Raw genomic sequence first — 18,562 nt, 5'->3', positions numbered from 1 at the left:
AAGGTCTGAAGCCTAAAAAACACTCTTATTCCTTTTTTATCAGGGCCCTCCTACATGTATTTCTCTTACAAACAAATTTACTTGATTATCCAACATGGGGGCGCGTGGGGTATGTGAGCGCGCTCACTAAAGTTCTTTAATCATGTCATGCAGCTGTTTTTGCAGAAATTAAGTTAAAGGGTTAAAAATCTGTATTGAATTACTCATGTACTTGTAAACGACACAATACTAATAAGATAATTAATTGGAAATAGTGAATAACCAAAATATTTTCACGAGTGCCGAAGATCGCCTAAATTTAACGAGTGTGCGGAAATTGTTCTGCGCACGAGTTAAATCTTCAAGCGTTCTTGGCACAAGTAATCATATTTTGGTTATTGGATAACCAATTGATTATCCTATTTATCATATAGATTTTCTTCATAATTTATCGATATTTCTGTGATTGGCGGATTAACATCAAAGTTTTGGCGGGAGAAAGTCCGAGAGTGAAATTATCGAATTTATTTCACAGTGTGCATTAGCGAAATTTATTACACTCGGAACATTCGATAAACCACTGCTATCTATATAATAAATGGAACGATAAATGCAGGGGACGATCAAAAGAAGACTTAATGCTAAACATTGATAGGTTTGATGAACTGTATAGAGGCATATGGAGAAAATGAATATTCATGCCCATATTAACCACGTGACCAGTCGCTCGATACCCGACATCTAAAATACCATGATTTTTCAGATATCAATAATTTACGCAATATTTGGATCGTTTCCGTCATAGTTCTGTGGTTTAGTGATACTGTCCTAGTATACAAGACGCGGGAAATTTCAAAAACAAACAAATGAAAGAGAAAAAAATAGGAAGATTAATTTCAACACCTGGATTCGTGCAAAACAATTAGATTTGATTGCACATTTTGTCTTTGAAAATCACTAAAACACAAAATTCGCCATTTTTGTATAGCATTTCTGTATAGAAAACTTGTGTTTCTTCCCTAACCCACGAAAATTGGTATCCACTAATTAAAGTATTTTCACAGTATACTTTTGAGCGGTGAGAACTTACTTCTAATATTAGAATTAGTTCTTTATATGATGTGCAATGGGGACAGTCTGTAGCCCTGACATATGCCACATACAATGGGGACAGTCTGTAGCCCTGACATATGCCACATACAAGCGTAAGAACTCTATGGTTGAAACACTCTTAAACAAGCACAACCTAATTAGCTCCGAGATGATGGCTTTATTGTCTTTAATGGGTCTTTTGATCAACTTCAAATGTTATTTAACATTGCTAATAAGAATTTGAACTACTCAAATTTACTTATACGTTATCTAAGTCCTCAATAAACTTCTCTGGGAAAGTGCAATTAAATCCAAATGGAATAGGGTGAAACCTTACGACACTTAAGACTTAACAGTAGTCCAATGTGCCTAATGCATAATCTCAACAGGTTTAATTCATTAAAAAGTTATTCGACTGCAAAATGTACAGCTTGTTCTGCCCACTAGCAAGTGAAACTTTTCTCCTTCAAGACCCACTCAATGATTGCGAGCTGGAACGTGCAGACATTATACGAAACCGGAAAAGCTACCAAGGCTGCAAAAGAAATGCATATGGAGCACGACTACCTTGATATTTTGGAACGAAGTTAGATGGACATCATCTAGAGCGGTCATACTATCTTCAGGGCAAACTCTACTGAACTCTGGGCCACCAAACGAGGATGGCAACCATCAACATGGAGTAGGAATCTCATCGAATGGAATCCTATGAGAGAAGTATCGTGGCAAGATTTATGTCAAAGATACAAAAAGTAAGAGTCATTCAATGCTAAGCTCCTACCAACGTAGCAGGGGAAGAAGACAAAGAGGAGTTTTACAACCAGTTCCAAGCTACCCAAGATTGAACAACACCACGAGACATCTTGATTGTAATGGGTGACATGAGTGCCAAAGTTTAAAAAGATAACACAGGGAGAGAACTCATCACGGAGAGGAAGGAATTTGTAACATCAACGGAAATGGTTGCTTCCACAACGATCTAGTCGTAGGAGGTACGACAATCCTGTTTCCTCACAGGATATACACAAAACAATCTGGGTATCTCAAGGAATAAAAACTAGAAATTAGATAGACCACATAACAATCGCTAGGAGATGGAGACATAAGAGCTTATCGAGGTGCTGATATAGCATCCGATCGTCAACTTGTGGTGGCTAAATTTAAGATCAAGATAGCCAGGGCAACCATACAAGATCAAATTAGAAGCAGAAAGCATAACATAAGGAAGAGGCGCAGTAGACAAACAATGGGAGAGAGTAAAGTCCACATATAACACCACATGCCAAGAAGAACTTGGATTCTCAAAGAAGGAATACAAGCCATGGTTATCTGACGATACAATCGAGACAACTGAGAAGCGTAGGTCTGTTAAGATACAACTTGACCAGGTCAAGCCAAGAATGGTTGACGAAGGAAAGAAGTAAAGAGAAAGACCAGACAGATAAGAGAACCTACATTAACGAGCTCGCTTCAAAAACAAAGAATGCCATGGGCAAAAAATGACACTATAACTGTGTACAACATCACATGCCAACTGGCAGGTAGAAAGACCAACACATCTAAACCAGTGAAAGACAAAGATGGCAAAGTGATAACAAACTTAGATGGACCACATTTAAATGGGGAAGATATACAAGATGCTCCTAATCTACGTCCTAGAGAAGACCTTGATGTTGATACTTGCCCAATCACAAAGGATGAAATCATAAAAGCCTTATGGAGAATCAGGACCGGAAAAGCCCCAGGGCCGTACCCAATTTCCATTTGAGGTCTTGAAGATCAACTTTGAAAATACTTGCAATATCTTGATTGATTGATTGATTGTTAGGTTTTAACGCCCGAGCAGCAATATTTCAGCTATATCCAGGCAATGAACATGAAATGGTGATAAAATGAAAAATTAGATGGAACACAAGGAAAATGTGGTCGACACTTTCAGAGAAGAAACATTAATTTGGTCACCAAGAATTGAAGTGCCTAAATACAAGAAGCGGATGTGAAAAAAATCGTGATTTTGAAATTCCCCTCCCATTTAATTCTAAAAAAAAATGTCATTTTTTAAGAGCGGGGGGGGATGTAAATCTAGAATAAAATATCTGATTGAACTGAATCTTTACTTTCATATGCCCTCCCTTGATATTTATATAATATTTTCCATTTAGTCTTATCGTAATGTTGACTGGCAAAAAAATTATAAAAAATTGCCATATTCCTGAAAAAAAATTATAATTCACTTGCTTTTAAAAAAAAATAAAATAATTTTAAATAGCGCAGAAAAAACGTATTTTGCAAGATTGAAAATCCCAGGACCACTTCAGTAAAAAATGGTCAGTGCGTAATAAATATTTATTAACGATTTAAAAAATATTCAATTATTAGCATGTTGATAAATATTAATGAACGTGTTATTAAATCTTTAATCGTACAACTTATTGATATCAATAACTAATTATTAACATGCTGATAAACATTTATTAAGTAGCAGTCCACATAACATTCAGACACTACCAACGACTAAGTGATTCATGGTGTAGAAAAAAACCACCGAACGAATGATGCTTTTTCACTCTATATATGCTACACATTCACATAACGATAATCATGTCTGCATTTAGATCTGCACTTTTCAGAAAATTATACTTTATCTCTCAACCAAATTAAACCAAATCAAGAACGATAACGCTTGCAAAGTGTAAACAACGGGGGAACGATGTTCAACTATCAAGGTCTCAGTATCGTATTAATTTTCCCATAGACCTCTATAGTGAAGTGCATATTTTTAGGATTTTTTAAAAAATATGTAAATTGATTCAATAAAACTTTCACTTATGTAGCATTTCTAAGGACATGTGAAAAAATAATTTCCTGCAAAGAAAATAGGGTGAGTCCACGAAGATTGGACAGAAAAGTAGTCTTGAACTATAAATAGCCATTTTCCCTACTTTCACTTTCGTTTTGCACTCACCTAACCAACCTTTTCAGTGGAACATTTTTATGATATTATGCTAGATTTTCTTTTAAAAAAGTTCTTCATCTTACAGTGTGATGTTTGCTCTATTTTTTAAGTCATTGTTCATGTCTTTTGACAAAACATTAGTTTGTAGAGAGGCAAAAAGAAAATGCACTATATTTTTATGGCATCCATGTTTTGACGTACACCCGCTCAGGGATATGCAATACGATACTGGTACCTCAAAGTGTAAGTCCGGAAAAAGCCAACCAAATAATAAACAGGAGATAGGCATTCCACTATTTCAAGTACTTAATCCATTGTTCTAAATATATCGTTTATTATGATGTTATATAGACGGTGCAATATTTTACAAATAACATAAGTAACGCTCGATGTTACAAGAGCGGAGCATGGTGGTAAGCTATCTCAAGATACAAAACGTGCAGGGAATATAACACACCAAAAACTCCTCTCACAAATTATAAATAAGACATTAAAAATTCTAACTCTGACCAATGGCTAACTTTCTGAAGTTCAATCGAACCAAAATATCTACTTGTCAAAAGCAATTAATTAAACCAGTGTAATGTTCAACGGGGGATAGTGTCATAAAATGTTATAACATAAGACTGTATATCTTTATCCTGTGATGCTGGGATCAATCAACAGATGGTCGTGAGAAAGTCTGTGCATATAACGTCAATCTTAATCCTGATATAGCTAATTACTATTTACTTTTTACTGACCCACAATTAACCCAATACATAACAAAAGTGCAAATTTCAAGTACAATCTAATATCTATATAATTTTTATCTCAAAATGAAACAAATGACAACCAAATGAAAAACTAAAACTGGATATGTGATCGGTAAATGTTTCGGAACAAGAAATAAAACTGAATTTGGTGAGTTTTTGACATGCATGAATCACCTTCTGTCTGATTTTTTATACAGACTGCTACTTAACGTGTTGATAAAGCATTTGTTAATATAAATATTCGTTTGTTAACGTGTGAATAAATATGTTACATTTACAGATATCAATAAATGACAATTTATTGATATCAATAATAAATCCTTAATGTAAAAAATTCCACAACGACTTGTCATACCAAACTGTCATTTTATGTTATTTGTTAGGTGTTTTTGTGTTGTTATTTTTTTTATTTCTCCTGTATTTTGTGGTATTTTATTGTCTGACATATTTTGTCGTCTGCTAATGACAATTGTGTCAATCCGATTGGTTTTTACGGTCTTGACTAGACTTGCTACCAGTCCCTCTTTATTATATATAAGACATAGAAAATCTATGTAATTAACCTCTCTGATAACACCACAACTAATTTCTGTGAATTAATTAGTAGATTTGCTATCAGAGGGATGCATGCAAGCAATAAACTTTTTCATATATTCTTTAATATAAAGAGAGGGACACGTAGCAAGTCTAGGTCTTGACTATCCTTGCTCATCTCGAACGACCGCCCTTGCGGGGATTGTGTTAGTAGATGTCTGTTAGTAGGTTAACTGGTCGAAGTTCGATCGGCCGAGTAATTTCGACCTACTGTGTTTCGACCGGGAAACAGTAGTCGTAATGATCTTGAATAAAATATTCCAATAATTATATTAATAAACGCTGGGCTGACCTTATCTGGAAGCATTACTAATGTACAAAATTAATACGGTATGGATACGATTATATCCTGGTATGAATGATAATCCAAATAATCCAGTCGATATATTACGATCACTACGATCACTCCATTAATTAGGAAAATTCTAATAATTGATAATAATATACTCTGTTGAACTTACAGCATTCATCAGTATTGAATTTCAAAGTCCCAAAGGCGGCGAATTCAAATTGAAGGTTAAAGTCACCGAGGTTTTTGTCCATTCTTAATACCAATGTAAGATAATATTGATAAATATATGTCTCATATATTCAAGATACTTTTTGGGGACCTCTTGAATGTTTGTTTTGTTTGTTTGTTTGGGGCACAAGGACAACGGGGTCGACAAACCTTGACCGCCAGTGGAAATAGGGAGAGGTGGGCAGGGTCAGGCAATCTAGCCTCCTGTGGCGGAGCCCCATGGTTCCCACTCCGGGAGAATACTATAGTAGAGTTCTTTAACGTGCGAGGAACGTGGCATCTTTCCCAACACGGTACACCACTATGGTTTGCGGACAGGTTTTCCGTATCATAGCCTGACAACCCCAGCATGTAACACACCAGGGGTACCCCTGGTGTGTTACATGCTGGGGTTGTCAGGCTATAATACGGAAAACCTGACCCCTGGTGTGTTACATGCTGGGGTTGTCAGGCTATGATACGGAAAACCTGACCGCAAACCCCTGGTGTGTTACATGCTGGGGTTGTCAGGCTATGATACGGAAAACCTGTCCGCAAACCATAGTGGTGCACCGTGTTGGGAAAGATGCCACGTTAAAGAACCCTACTGTGGTATTCTCCCGGAGAAGGAACCACAGGGCTCCGCCACAGGAGGCTCAATTGTCCGACCCTATCCACCTCTCCCAATTTCCAGTGGCAATCAAAATTTCTCGACCCCATTATCTTTGCGTCCCATCCCATTTTTCATTTCATCATCATTTCATGTTCATTTTATCATCCACGTCATGTTCATTGCCTGAATATAGCTGAAATATTGCCGCTCGGGCGTTAAACTCCAACAAACAAAACAAAGGCTGCATCCCGAGCTCCACAAGTAGGGAATACTCGTGAGAGTATATTGCTAGTAGCTAATACCTGGAACGTAGTCCCGGGAACCAGGATAGTCAACCTGAAGAGTGAATTATGTCAAAATCACCAAAGCGTTTTTATAAGGGGAATAACTTAACTGACCGGTTACTATTTTACACATCAGGTGATTAACGTTTAACCAACAGAATGTAAGAGTTTATTACTCATATGCATAAGCAACATAACGTTAAGTCATGAAAACATGGGTGGTCTGAATAAAGTTCCCACTTCATGAAAACCCGAGATTGTAAGGTGTAAAATAACAATAAAATGATGGTGATATATGATGCACATAGATCAAGGTATTATTTTCATAAATCTAAAATTGTACAAAAATAATGATAAAGCGTACAATGGTAAAATGAGATGCTGTACTGATGTTTGATATTATTTTCATTTTTGTAGTTATTCATTATACAGTTTACTATGAATCTTCATAAAATTGGATAGATTTAATTTCACCACCTTTTCCTATATGACGATTGACCTAATAACAGTTGTTTTGGAGTCATTGTTCTGACTTTACTGTTTATTTCGCAAATAAATATGTTTGTTCTGCATTTATTTAATATATTGTTAATTTCTACTATCAAGCCTCATGCTGAGGCCTTTATTGTAATCAAATGATTCATGTTTCATATAGTTCATGTTTCATGACAACGCCACTGAACAACACTACAAGAAGATAACATAACAACAGTTCCTTGGGAGCCAAATGTTCTGACAACACTTCAAGGAGATAGCACCTGATGAGTTGTTTGCGGTCAAGCGTTGTAAAAACGCTGAAATATTGTTAGTGTCTAGGTACACCGAAGAACTCATAATTTAACCACTGATAGTGTACGACAGAGTCAGTTAACAGATGAGAAGATATCTCAGAAACTTATTGTTCCTGTACACATTTATCGGTTTTATCTATCTATTTTGGCTCCATAGTGACAACAAAATACCCTCTGACACAGAAATTTAAAGCTCCATCAGAAATGGACCAAGAATTTCGGTGATGTATGTTTGCAATTGAAGGCAATCTTGTATATTTAAGAAATTTCTGGAGGTGTCCCAAAATATCAAACCATTTAGGCCGGCATCAAGTGACTGCTGAATTGTATTCTTCAGGTCTATCTACAAAATATAGAGTGAATTTGTAAGTTAGCAGAAATCTTTTTCTTTGCACAGATGTCATCTACCTAGAAAGTTTTCCATATGATAGTAGATATGGCCAAATTCGATCAATACAAATTTGTATGAATTCTAAATTCGTTGTTGTTTTGAATAATTGACAAAGTCTGTTTTTTTTTTTCTAAACTAATAATTGTATCCAACTTACAATTTTGTAAAATTTCTCAGTATCAGAATATCTGTATCTTGAGTAAGCTAAAATTGGTTTTTGTATACCACAGCTTTTTTGTACACGAAAGGCTTCGTTTATGATTCCACGAACTCTTATTCTTCTTTCCTCCGCTGACCCCCAATTTTCTGTCAGGTAAATCGATGGAAAAGTTACAGTACTTGCCCGGAACAACCAACATAGCCTAGTAGTAAAATTTATTTTAAAAAAACGAAACAAGACGATTACCATTGAATTAATAATACTTTTTATCGAAAGTAAACATGATTATGTGAATGTATAAATATTACAACAGTCAAAGGACCTCTGACCAAAAGCATAGGGCCTATTAAAAATTGCTAAAATGTCCGAAATTTCCATTAGAATCTGTAGAAAAGTCATTAATTTTCCCAAAAATGCATATTTTAAAAAAAAAATCAAATAGAGGAAAAGTACAAAAACTTCCAACAAAAATCGTTGAAAATAATTTTCGACTTTTTCGTTCTAAACAGAACAATTTGAGTCGGGAATTTCCAAAGAGGCACCAAACATTAAAATGCATGGTCTTTTGCGTTCTGAAATTTCAGAAAAAGATAACTTCTTAAAGCGCAAGATGGTAGGTTAGGTCCTTTTAGGTAAAAATGTATTCGTTGATAAAGAGTAGGTTTTTCGGTCGAGCCTGGCACAGGAATATTTTTACCTTTGGTGTTAAAATGTTTTATTACAAAATATAAAAATAAGAGATGTGGTATGATTGCCTATGGGATAGTCATCCATCAAATGCCAAGCAACAAACAATTAGACTACTACAGGTCACTACACGGCCTTCAATTAATAATATACCCATTCCATATAGCAAGCTGTAAAAGACTCATAATAAATCATGTGAAGCTATATCGGCCTAATCTATACAAAAAAAAAAAAACATTAAACGAATAACAATGAACATAAAAAAAAAACAACAACCACTGCGCTACGGGTTTCTGGGTTAGGTTAGGTACATTAAGTAAGTGGTGGCGTTAAACATTTATGTCAACAACCGATTAGTTTTGTTTGTCAAAGGACAGTTCGTATTATTTTTTTTTAATTTCATGTTAAAACACATGTGACCCCAATCAGCCAAATTACAATCGATTCAAATGGCCTAATTAAAGCATTAACTCGTGATAACAAATCGTAATTAAAAACTTTGTAAGGTTATATATGAATATGTTAAAAAAATGTACGAATAAGGGCATTTTAATAACATTTTTGTTTAATTTTCATTACTGTTTCGTTTTATTACAGTCCGATTTCCAATAACCCTGCAAATACAAATAAAAAAGCGGGAGGGTTTTACTACAGTCCGATTTTTCCATGACCCTGCAAATACAAAAGGGGAGGGTTGCAGGATCAGAGGAAATTTTGACTAGTTTTACTACAGAAGAAGTGCAGAGCTTGACTTACTGGTCGTTTAATACTTGTGTATCATAAGAACAATTCGCCTGTCCTCTCCGGAAATTGTAACATCTAGGAAATCCATAAAAGCCCCAGCCGCCTGTCGGGCGTAGTTGTCTCGCAATATTTAAGGTCACTTCCATAAGTTTTCTACAAGAAAATTAAGTAAAGATTGGATATATATAATACATAATTTTAAGTTTTTGTATGGTACATGTCTTTAAACGTTTTAACCCGAGTAGGCACTATAAACGTATATGAAACCAGCGTTAGTCTATTAGGCGAAACGCACATCATATACATGCACAGAATTATTTTTAAACGCGTCGTATCGTATCTTTAGTGAATACGGTGCCTGGTCAGTTTTCCCTAGGATTATGACCACTAGTAGGACCAATGTCAAAACTTATCCAAAAAGCCAAAATCATTGGGGTCTGTAGATAAAAAATACATAGTGTTTCAAAAAAATGCAAATTTGTGAAAAAAAACAGAAGGTTGAAAAATAAAAAATCGATGGAAATGCATTTTCAACATATCTGCTCGGGAATTTCCGAAGTAGCACATATACAACCATTATAGTGTATGCTTTTTTCCCGTTCTGTGGTTAAAGAAGAACATGTCTTCTGATAGCGTATGATGGTTGATGATGTGCATTTTGGTAAAAAACAACAAATTCATACACGTGACAATTTATATAGCTTATAAGACACAATTCAAGCGTAGCGTCCGTTCCAATTTTTGCGGTTAAGGGTTTTGGTTCGACCCAGACTCAAGCTTATTTTTGTGTCAACATTTCATTATAATAATGGCATTTATTAATTTCTGTAACTGTTTTCTCCTATTTTGGCAATGATCAGTTCGCATTTTATGTTATCACACTATTGCCCCCGGATAAAATATAATCGATTTGTGGTGTATTAAAGAACATAATCATAGTTTTTTAACTCTAGAAAAGTTGGCCCGGGTCCTTTGGTTAAATCAAAGTTTAATTTTGGATCCTTGTTTTGACCAAAAACAGAACGGGTCACAAAATCGAAAATAGACCTAACCAATAAAATTAAGCATAAAACTCAGACTATGGTCCGGAAAACTGAAAACGCTTGTTTTTCTTCTGTTGATCCCTCATTCCTAACGGTTAAGGTGCACTATACAGTTACATTAAGGTGCAGTGTTTCGCACACCAAGTTACCCCGATCAAATTTTGTAAAACTTAAAATTAAAAGTTGAAATTTGGTGGATATATTGTTTTAATGCAGTTAAGCATTTATACATAGACAGATGTAATATATGTAATGGTAAACGGGTGTAATTTAAAGGAAGAATGGTATCCGGAACGTTTCAGTCCCCCACCGTATTAGGTTCTCTCCTCAGCATTAGATGGCTGATTTTCAAAATACCTTATTTCGCACGAACTTTTGGAACTAAAATTGTGAGAATATGAATCGAAAAGGGTCTTATTATTTTTGCCCCTTTTCCACCTACTCCATGCATGCTTTCATCCTGTGGTAGTGTCTTAGTGTCTGATATTTTATAAAACATAGTAATTGGCTGTTAGTTTTGGAAAGGCATCCATGATTTGTACTAAAACTCAGTAATATTTTTTTTCAGTATTTTACCATGGCTACTGGATTTTATAACAATAATCACTAAATTACTTATAAATGACTTAAACCACCACACACCAAGGATTTCAAAAATATGCACTTTTTTTATGACAAAACACTAGAAATTTCAGCAGACCGCCTCAAAAAAGCTTTATTTCAACAAAATAAGACCAAATTTTCATCAATGACCTAACTGAATTGTACTACCTTAGGACCATAACTCCGAAAATCTAACAGAACTTTTCGTTTGTGGCATGGGACCTTCTAATCCAATTTAATACAGAGCCAATTTTTTGTACTCGAATTCTTGTTATGCTAACAGAAAAATGCTGTTTCGGGTCCTTGTCCTAAACAGTTCATAACCCTCAAAACAATGGTAACCTTCCTTTTGTGATATGAATCCTTGTAGTATAGTTTCATAGAGATTCATTTTACACTTCTCAAGCTATAGTATAGAACCTTATTGGCAAACGATTTGCTATAACGTCATTTATTGTATACCTTGCAGAATACTGAAATTCGTTTCTGGCTTCTTCTTCTATTCTCGTTGAATTCCACCCAGGATGACGCCTGTGAATAAGACTTTCAGACTGTTTAATGTAAACCATTTGCTGATGAGCATATGAATTACGATCAAACATTGGAACCCAACTCTCCCAATCGATAACAGCATATCCTTGAAAATGCTCACTAGGAATCATTTTTAAAATATCGATCTTCTCTTGTGTAACATGTTTTGAAATATTTGTCATCTGAAATAAAGAAAAAAAAAACAAAAAACGAAAAGTCACTCCTTGAAAGGAAGATGAGCTGAAAAGTTTTTGTTTCCGCTTGATTGAGTTTAATTGCTCGTCGCATGAAATTTGTTGGATCTCATTAGCAATCATACCACATCTCCTATTTTTAATACTAGTTGTCAACAGTAACGGTCTGGATAAGACACGAAGAGACGAGCCGTGTGGTTTAATAAATCAAACGATACCTGTTGAAGCGCTAACGTTTTGTTTATTTTGCAGAGAAAAGACAAGTGAGGAGGTGACAATAAAGGCATTTTCAATTTGTAAAGTTTGACAATATAGCAACTTTAGAGCTTCCCGGAGTGCAGCATGTCGAACTCTGTCCACTAGGGGCAAGAGTGGGCGCAATGTTAGTTTCTGACACACTTGAGTGAAAGGAATTACAATTTATTATGAACACAGCAACTTGTTTAGACACAACATAGCACAAAATTTGAAATTCAATGAAAAAATTTCGAAATCTGATCATTAGGAACCCATCCCCCATTACAAAATACAGAATTTTAAAAGTAGCATATTTTAACATCTGAATCATAAAAAATCGCATTAATAATGAATTTTTCCTATCGATTCTAATGATAATACCCACACCCCCTCTCTGGCCTCTTATTTCAAAAGGGGTGAAACAAAAACCTTCAAAAACTATAAGGCCCTTCGCCAAGCCTTTCTATTCTTCGCTCTATCCTGTTCTACATACAATGCTAAATGTTTAAGACACTAATTTAGTTTGGTTTATTTCAGTATTGCTTGTTTTATTTGTATGTTGTATTTTTTTCACGGTTTCCGCCTTCCACACATGCCTAATTTTGACATTAAAAATTTGACAGTGAAATGGGTCGATTACTTCACAAGTTTTAAGTGACACTTAACACTAATTAAAAATAGGCTATTTCCTCTTGACACTTTATTTTATAACGATTACTCATTCTGATGTTACCGATATAATTGGAAAACGTACTTGTACTACAACATGAGGATTTTTTTTTACTACATACAAAATAGTCATTTTGGCGATATCATTCCTTTGATTTGCTTATGATATTATGTTTCGTTCCGTTTCAAAGTTCGTTAATTTAAAATTGTGTGTATTGTTCAGTTGCATACAGGTACATGTGATCACTTTAGATTTGGATTAAAAAATGAATTTATTAAACAGGAAAACATAATTGTGCAACAATATATGTTGAATATATTATCCTATTCGGTTTTTTTTTGTTGAAACAAGAAGTTCAAGCGGTCATCTCACAGTCTTTTTCCTAATTATTAAAAATAAGGAACATTATGATTAAATAATGGTCTGAATGAAATCTGTTAAAATTCAGAAAGTTCAAGAAAGGATAATATCGATTACTGTATGGTTTAAAAGGCATATCTAATGATCGGCGGGGCTGCCAAGCTACCCATGACATTTGACAAATGTGTGAAAGATGAAAGGGAAAACGCAATAGATTATAGGAAAATACAGCCAAATCGGCTTATATGCGTGACAGTTGGTACTTTTGGCTCGGAGCGTTTTTATTTTTGCAATGATGTTTTAACGATTGAACCTTAATTTGTGCCACCACACACCGACACATTACCTATCATATTTTAAACAAATCTTGTAAATAATTAAACTAACCTGGGGCAATCCTCCATTTTCAAACGTTCCATTCTGTAAAATTCTTGGATATAGCCCAGGAGTTGGCTCGTAAAACAGATTCATCAAATCTCCAAAAAACGTTTGGTTTCGATTAAATTGTATATGAAACTTAGAAAGGGGTATTTTTATTCCGTATGTAACATCACATTTATGAGAAGGTACATTCCAAACAATATCAAACTTCTTTTTTGTATAAACATAGCCTACTGCACAAACAAAACATAACACTAATATTAATGTAGTTTTAGCATCGTTGACCATTTTGTAGGCATGTGATTTTCGTAATAGAGTCACGTGATCTATGTAAAAATACGGTTCCGCTAGATACCAGTAAGTATTTAGTATAACAATTTTGTTTGTTTGTTGGGGTTTAACGTCCGAGCAGCAATATTTCAGCTACAGGTACGAGACCACAATTATCTGCCCTTAGCTTTTCGTTGTATATAGTTCCTATAATAATAGGGGATTTTTCAAAAATTTTTTAGAAACACTTCCTTTCAGAATTTCTCATACTTTTTGTGCTCAAATGGAAGAGGAATAATGAAATTATTTTAGTAGATGTGTTGAAATGAGAAATTTGACATTTAGGTTGTGATTTGGTGAGGTCAAAAAAGGTCAAGTTTGTGACATCCAGAAGCCATTTTGGGTCATTTTTTAGGGTATCTCTGTGTTTATGCATAAAATTTGAAAAAATAATGGTAAATTTTTTTATTTTTTTTATATAAGTTGTTGGAAGGTTCAAATTAACGTCCCTGAAAATCTGAATTGAATTGCGCCGGTGGAATTTTTTTAAATTACAGAAAGGCTATAAAGAAGACAGTGGGAAAATTAATTGTGGTTTCGTGCCTACATTCAGACGAAGTATAAGAATTGGATAGTGTGAATTGTTTGTAACGGGAAATCGGGGAGCTGCATTATTGTTGCTAGACTAATACTGGATTATACTCACTTGCTAAATGATGAGTGCCCCAGGCGGTGTGGGACATACTTAACCTTCCGGGGCACCTGCATGATGTCACTCCTTTTTTTTTTTTTTTTTTTTTTTTTTTTTTTTTTTTTTTTTGTGGGAGTTCATATATACATATTGCTAAAGCCTTAGTCTGAAAAAAATGTAGGCCTTTTCATATATTTTACAAGGATGTTTTTGGCTATCCATATATTTCGTAATATAAACTTTATTGGCTTATCATATAATTATGTTCGTTTTATGGCACCTATTCCAGCGGCACGTCCCATTACCTTATTTTATAGGAAGTGCCCAGTGCTAGAGGTTGTCTGGTAGGCTATTTTTCTGACTTAGTGCCATCCTAAAGAGGAACAGAACTCCAACCTTTTATGTTGTTCGAACAGACTTTGTAGATGAACAGATAATGGGTGAGAAGAAAGCACCGTTTTACAGCGTATACCTAATAAGGGGTATGTTCGGTCCTGATAATGAACTATCTCAATTCGTAGATTTTTATGTCAACAATCATTGATTCGATTTCATTTCTTCTTTGAACTTACTAAATATTCCTTCCATGAAAGCTTAATTATTGTACCGAGACATCCTTTGACAAACTATTTCGTTTGTCAAAGTATGTGGCCGACATGTCAAAGCATCGCTCGCAAACCTAATTTTGGAAGTTGAATTTGTGTTGTCATTTTGACACAGCTCCATAAGACTTCTGGTCTGGGTTTAGTCATCTTGTAACACACACACACACAAAGTTTTTTTTTCAAGGTAAGATTTTACCAAAAAACAAGGCCGGAAACTGGTATAAACAAATGTACCACTTTAGGTTACAGACCACCAATTCAACCAATGAGCATTTGGAACGTACGCAAGAATAGTCCTACGCAGAAATTACCTCTGTTCCTCATAGTGCTGTGAAAAAAGTTCTCGTCTTATTTAAAAAATTTAAAGTTTCTGAAAGGAAAAACATTTCTGTATATTTTATATGTGCATTTTGCTTCTTGTGGTTACAGACCACCAATTCAACCAATGAGCATCTGGAACGTACGCAAAAATAGTCCTACGCAGAAATTACCCCTGTTCCTCATAGTGCTGTGAAAAAAGTTCTCATCTTATTTAAAAAATTTAAACAGTTTCTGACAGGAAAAACATTTCTGTACATTTTATAGGTGCATTTTGCTTCTTGTGATGTGAAGCCTAATCTCCATAATGATTTTTAAATATACCCCTATCTTGTGAAAACACTGGGATTTCCCATGCTATTTATAGACCCTTCACTTCCGGTGACCAGTACTGCACTGCAAGTCTGCTAACCCCACATGCCATTCTGAGGATTGTGAGCTGACATATGTAGAATCATGCTGATATATAGTCCTCTGCAGGTTAAAGTTAAGGTAAAGTCCAGAGAAGCCATTGAATATTGTGAAATTAGCATAGAAGCCTATGGGAAGTGGAATTAGTGGTTTTTAGCCTTGTGATGTGAAGCCTAATCTCCATAATGATTTCTAAATATACTCCTATCTTGTGAAAACACTGGGATTTTCCATGCTATTTATAGACCCTTCACTTCCGGTGACCAGTACTGCACTGCAAGTCTGCTAACCCCACATGCCACTCTGAGGATTGTGAGCTGACATATGTAGAATCATGCTGATATATAGTCCTCTGCAGGTTAAAGTTAAGGTAAAGTCCAGAGAAGCCATTGAATATTGTGAAATTAGCATAGAAGCCTATTGTGAAGTGGAATTAGTGGTTTCTAGCCTTTACTGTTTGTACCACCTTGTGCAAATATCGAAATAATTCAATATTGCCAAATTGTTAAACAGCTCTCCTTATATGTTATATTTCTGCATTTTTTTCCATAACACTCCAAACCGTGCCGAAGTCAATTTTAGAATCTACAAATATGTAAAAAAAAGCACTTTTGATGTGTCCAACAAAGACATTGTCATTTGTAGGAACCCGTGTTATGCGCACAGTGTGTGTGTTGTGCTTGTCTTCTTAACCAATTATAGCCATTCATGCAATAAGACCAATGTGTTCTAGCAATGGGCCTCCCGAGGTGTTAGATGACAAACTGGTACCTTGCGGACCCAAGCTAAAACGCAAGGTCAAAGAGCAGATTAGACCCTGAAATGTATGGCATGCATAGCCCATCGGTACATGTACGCGCCCTGGTATCTGCAAACTAGTCCCTAGCTATGAATCTAATAGCTTTGAACTTGAAGAAGACTTTGGAGAGTCAAAGACTAAGAAAGAAAATTCAGACAGAAAATCATGACAGATGGCTTGGTTACTAGAGAAATGGAACCGTCCAAGGGATGGAAAACCTTAGCACAAGCAAATGCAAGCATCAGAGAAGTTGATGGCAGAACTAATCATCCTACATCGTAAAAATTTTTAATATCTTCGGAACGTGTAGATAATTCGAATGACAGAAACAATGAAATTTGTAAAGATATCAAGCATTCCCTTGGAAATGATCTTACAACTGAAAGAGATGTATTCAAATCTACGCACCAAATACAAAAGGAAGTACTTGGACAGATGAATACCATAACAAACCAGAAAAAAACAATTACAAAATAGGAACATAGAATGTAATACCGGTAACTATGCATGCAGTAAGAAAAACAGCGCTAGTCATAGCTGAAACGGAAAGATACCACCTAGATATATAACGATAATAGATTGGTGAATATGTCAAAGAGACGACAACCCCACCGGGATAAAAAATGTCAGCTCAAGGTCACGCATGGTTCTTCAAATTACCTCAAACAACAGGGCAGACTACAGCTGGCCCCAAAACAACATTATACACAGGTACAGCGAAATATTTGCCCCCATATACTCCATCAACATAAAAGTAAACCAAAAGTGAAAATGAAACAATACATACAGAGGCCAGAAATTCCTGACCTGGGACAGGCGCAAAAAAGCGGCGGGGTTAATGTAATTTGGTGTGATCACAACCCTCCCCTTTTAATTCTTGCCACTGTGGAAAAAAATCATTACACAATTAAACACTTATACTTGGGATTACTGGGATCACATGACAACAAAACACAAACAGAAAAAAAAAACCAATAATATACTCTGGAAAGCAAGACAACCACCACAGTAATGGAGTTGTTATATTGTTTTTGACACACTCAAGCATAGGGACTTACAATTACAATATAGCAGAAAATTAGACCGTAAATTAAAAGGTCGATTTTTTCTGGGGCGTGGACCCTTGGACATCTCAAAAACCGTATTAAAGAGATATCTGAAATCTGATTGAAACATTGGCAAAGATTTTCCAAGGATTTTCGAAATCGCACCAAAAATTAAAACTAGACTGTTCATTTGATATGCAACAACCTTACCCTCTAAGAACTTTAAATTTTTGCACTTAATGACCCTACTATTTGAACATGTATTACTTATCATGGTTGAAATTTGCTCATTTAGACCTTCAAAATGATATATCACATGATCCCCTTCTACAAAGTTGAAAAAAATTATGCAATATCAAATCTATAAATAGGTATGGATGAAATATATCAAACTATTGGAAAATATGAAAATTTTAAGTTTTTGTGGTATCATTGGTCTTTTTATATTGGTTCTTGGTATTTTGTGAAACAATTGTACTTGTGCAGATATTTCATTCTATGGCATGACCATTTGTGTGTCTGCTGTGGATTTTAAAATATATACCCCCGCTCTCAAGACTTAAAATTTCAATAGATCCAAAACTATACTGTATGATAATTTGCAGAACACATAGAACAAAATTACAAAATAATTTGGGCAATTTTGGAGCTCATTTTGAGCCCAAAGATTATTAAAATATGATGCAAAAACCAACTCCAGAACCGGAAGTCGAAGAGACATGAAACTACCACCATACATCTCAGGATTACCTGACCTTGAAAAAACTTACAAGGTCAAGGTAATACGTTTATGTCAAGGTCACAAACCGGATTCTACAAAACATTTAAATTGTCATAACTTTTGGACAGACGGTCTGA

General features: G+C 35.1%; 1 protein-coding gene across 1 annotated transcript; it reads right to left on the bottom strand.

Annotated features, from left to right (window-relative positions):
• Positions 1-6,924: 6,924 nt before the first annotated feature.
• Positions 6,925-13,956, bottom strand: LOC148623762 (hyaluronidase-like). The gene is made up of 5 exons (XM_088565851.1): positions 13,571-13,956; positions 11,654-11,904; positions 9,558-9,698; positions 8,112-8,316; positions 6,925-7,906 (listed from the first exon to the last, which is right to left on the bottom strand). The coding sequence occupies exons 1-5, from the start codon at positions 13,850-13,852 to the stop codon at positions 7,751-7,753; spliced, it is 1,035 nt and encodes a 344-aa protein (XP_088421977.1). The 5' UTR covers positions 13,853-13,956; the 3' UTR covers positions 6,925-7,750.
• Positions 13,957-18,562: the final 4,606 nt, after the last annotated feature.

Source organism: Perna viridis, chromosome 2 (assembly GCF_037379345.1).
Source record: "Perna viridis isolate PV_CMFRI_1.1 ecotype Kerala chromosome 2, ASM3737934v1, whole genome shotgun sequence".
Classification (NCBI taxonomy): Eukaryota; Metazoa; Mollusca; class Bivalvia; order Mytilida; family Mytilidae; genus Perna; species Perna viridis.
Note: the sequence above shows the minus strand (reverse complement) of the source record. Positions and strands in the feature narration are given on the sequence as shown.

Coding starts and splice junctions, on each gene's coding strand:
- LOC148623762 (XM_088565851.1), bottom strand. CDS start 13,852: ATGGTCAACGATGCTAAAACTACATTAATATTAGTGTTATGTTTTGTT. Junction 11,905..13,570: donor AAAATGGAGGATTGCCCCAG/GTTAGTTTAATT, acceptor TCTTTATTTCAG/ATGACAAATATTTCAAAACA. Junction 7,907..8,111: donor CTGAGAAATTTTACAAAATT/GTAAGTTGGATA, acceptor TATATTTTGTAG/ATAGACCTGAAGAATACAAT.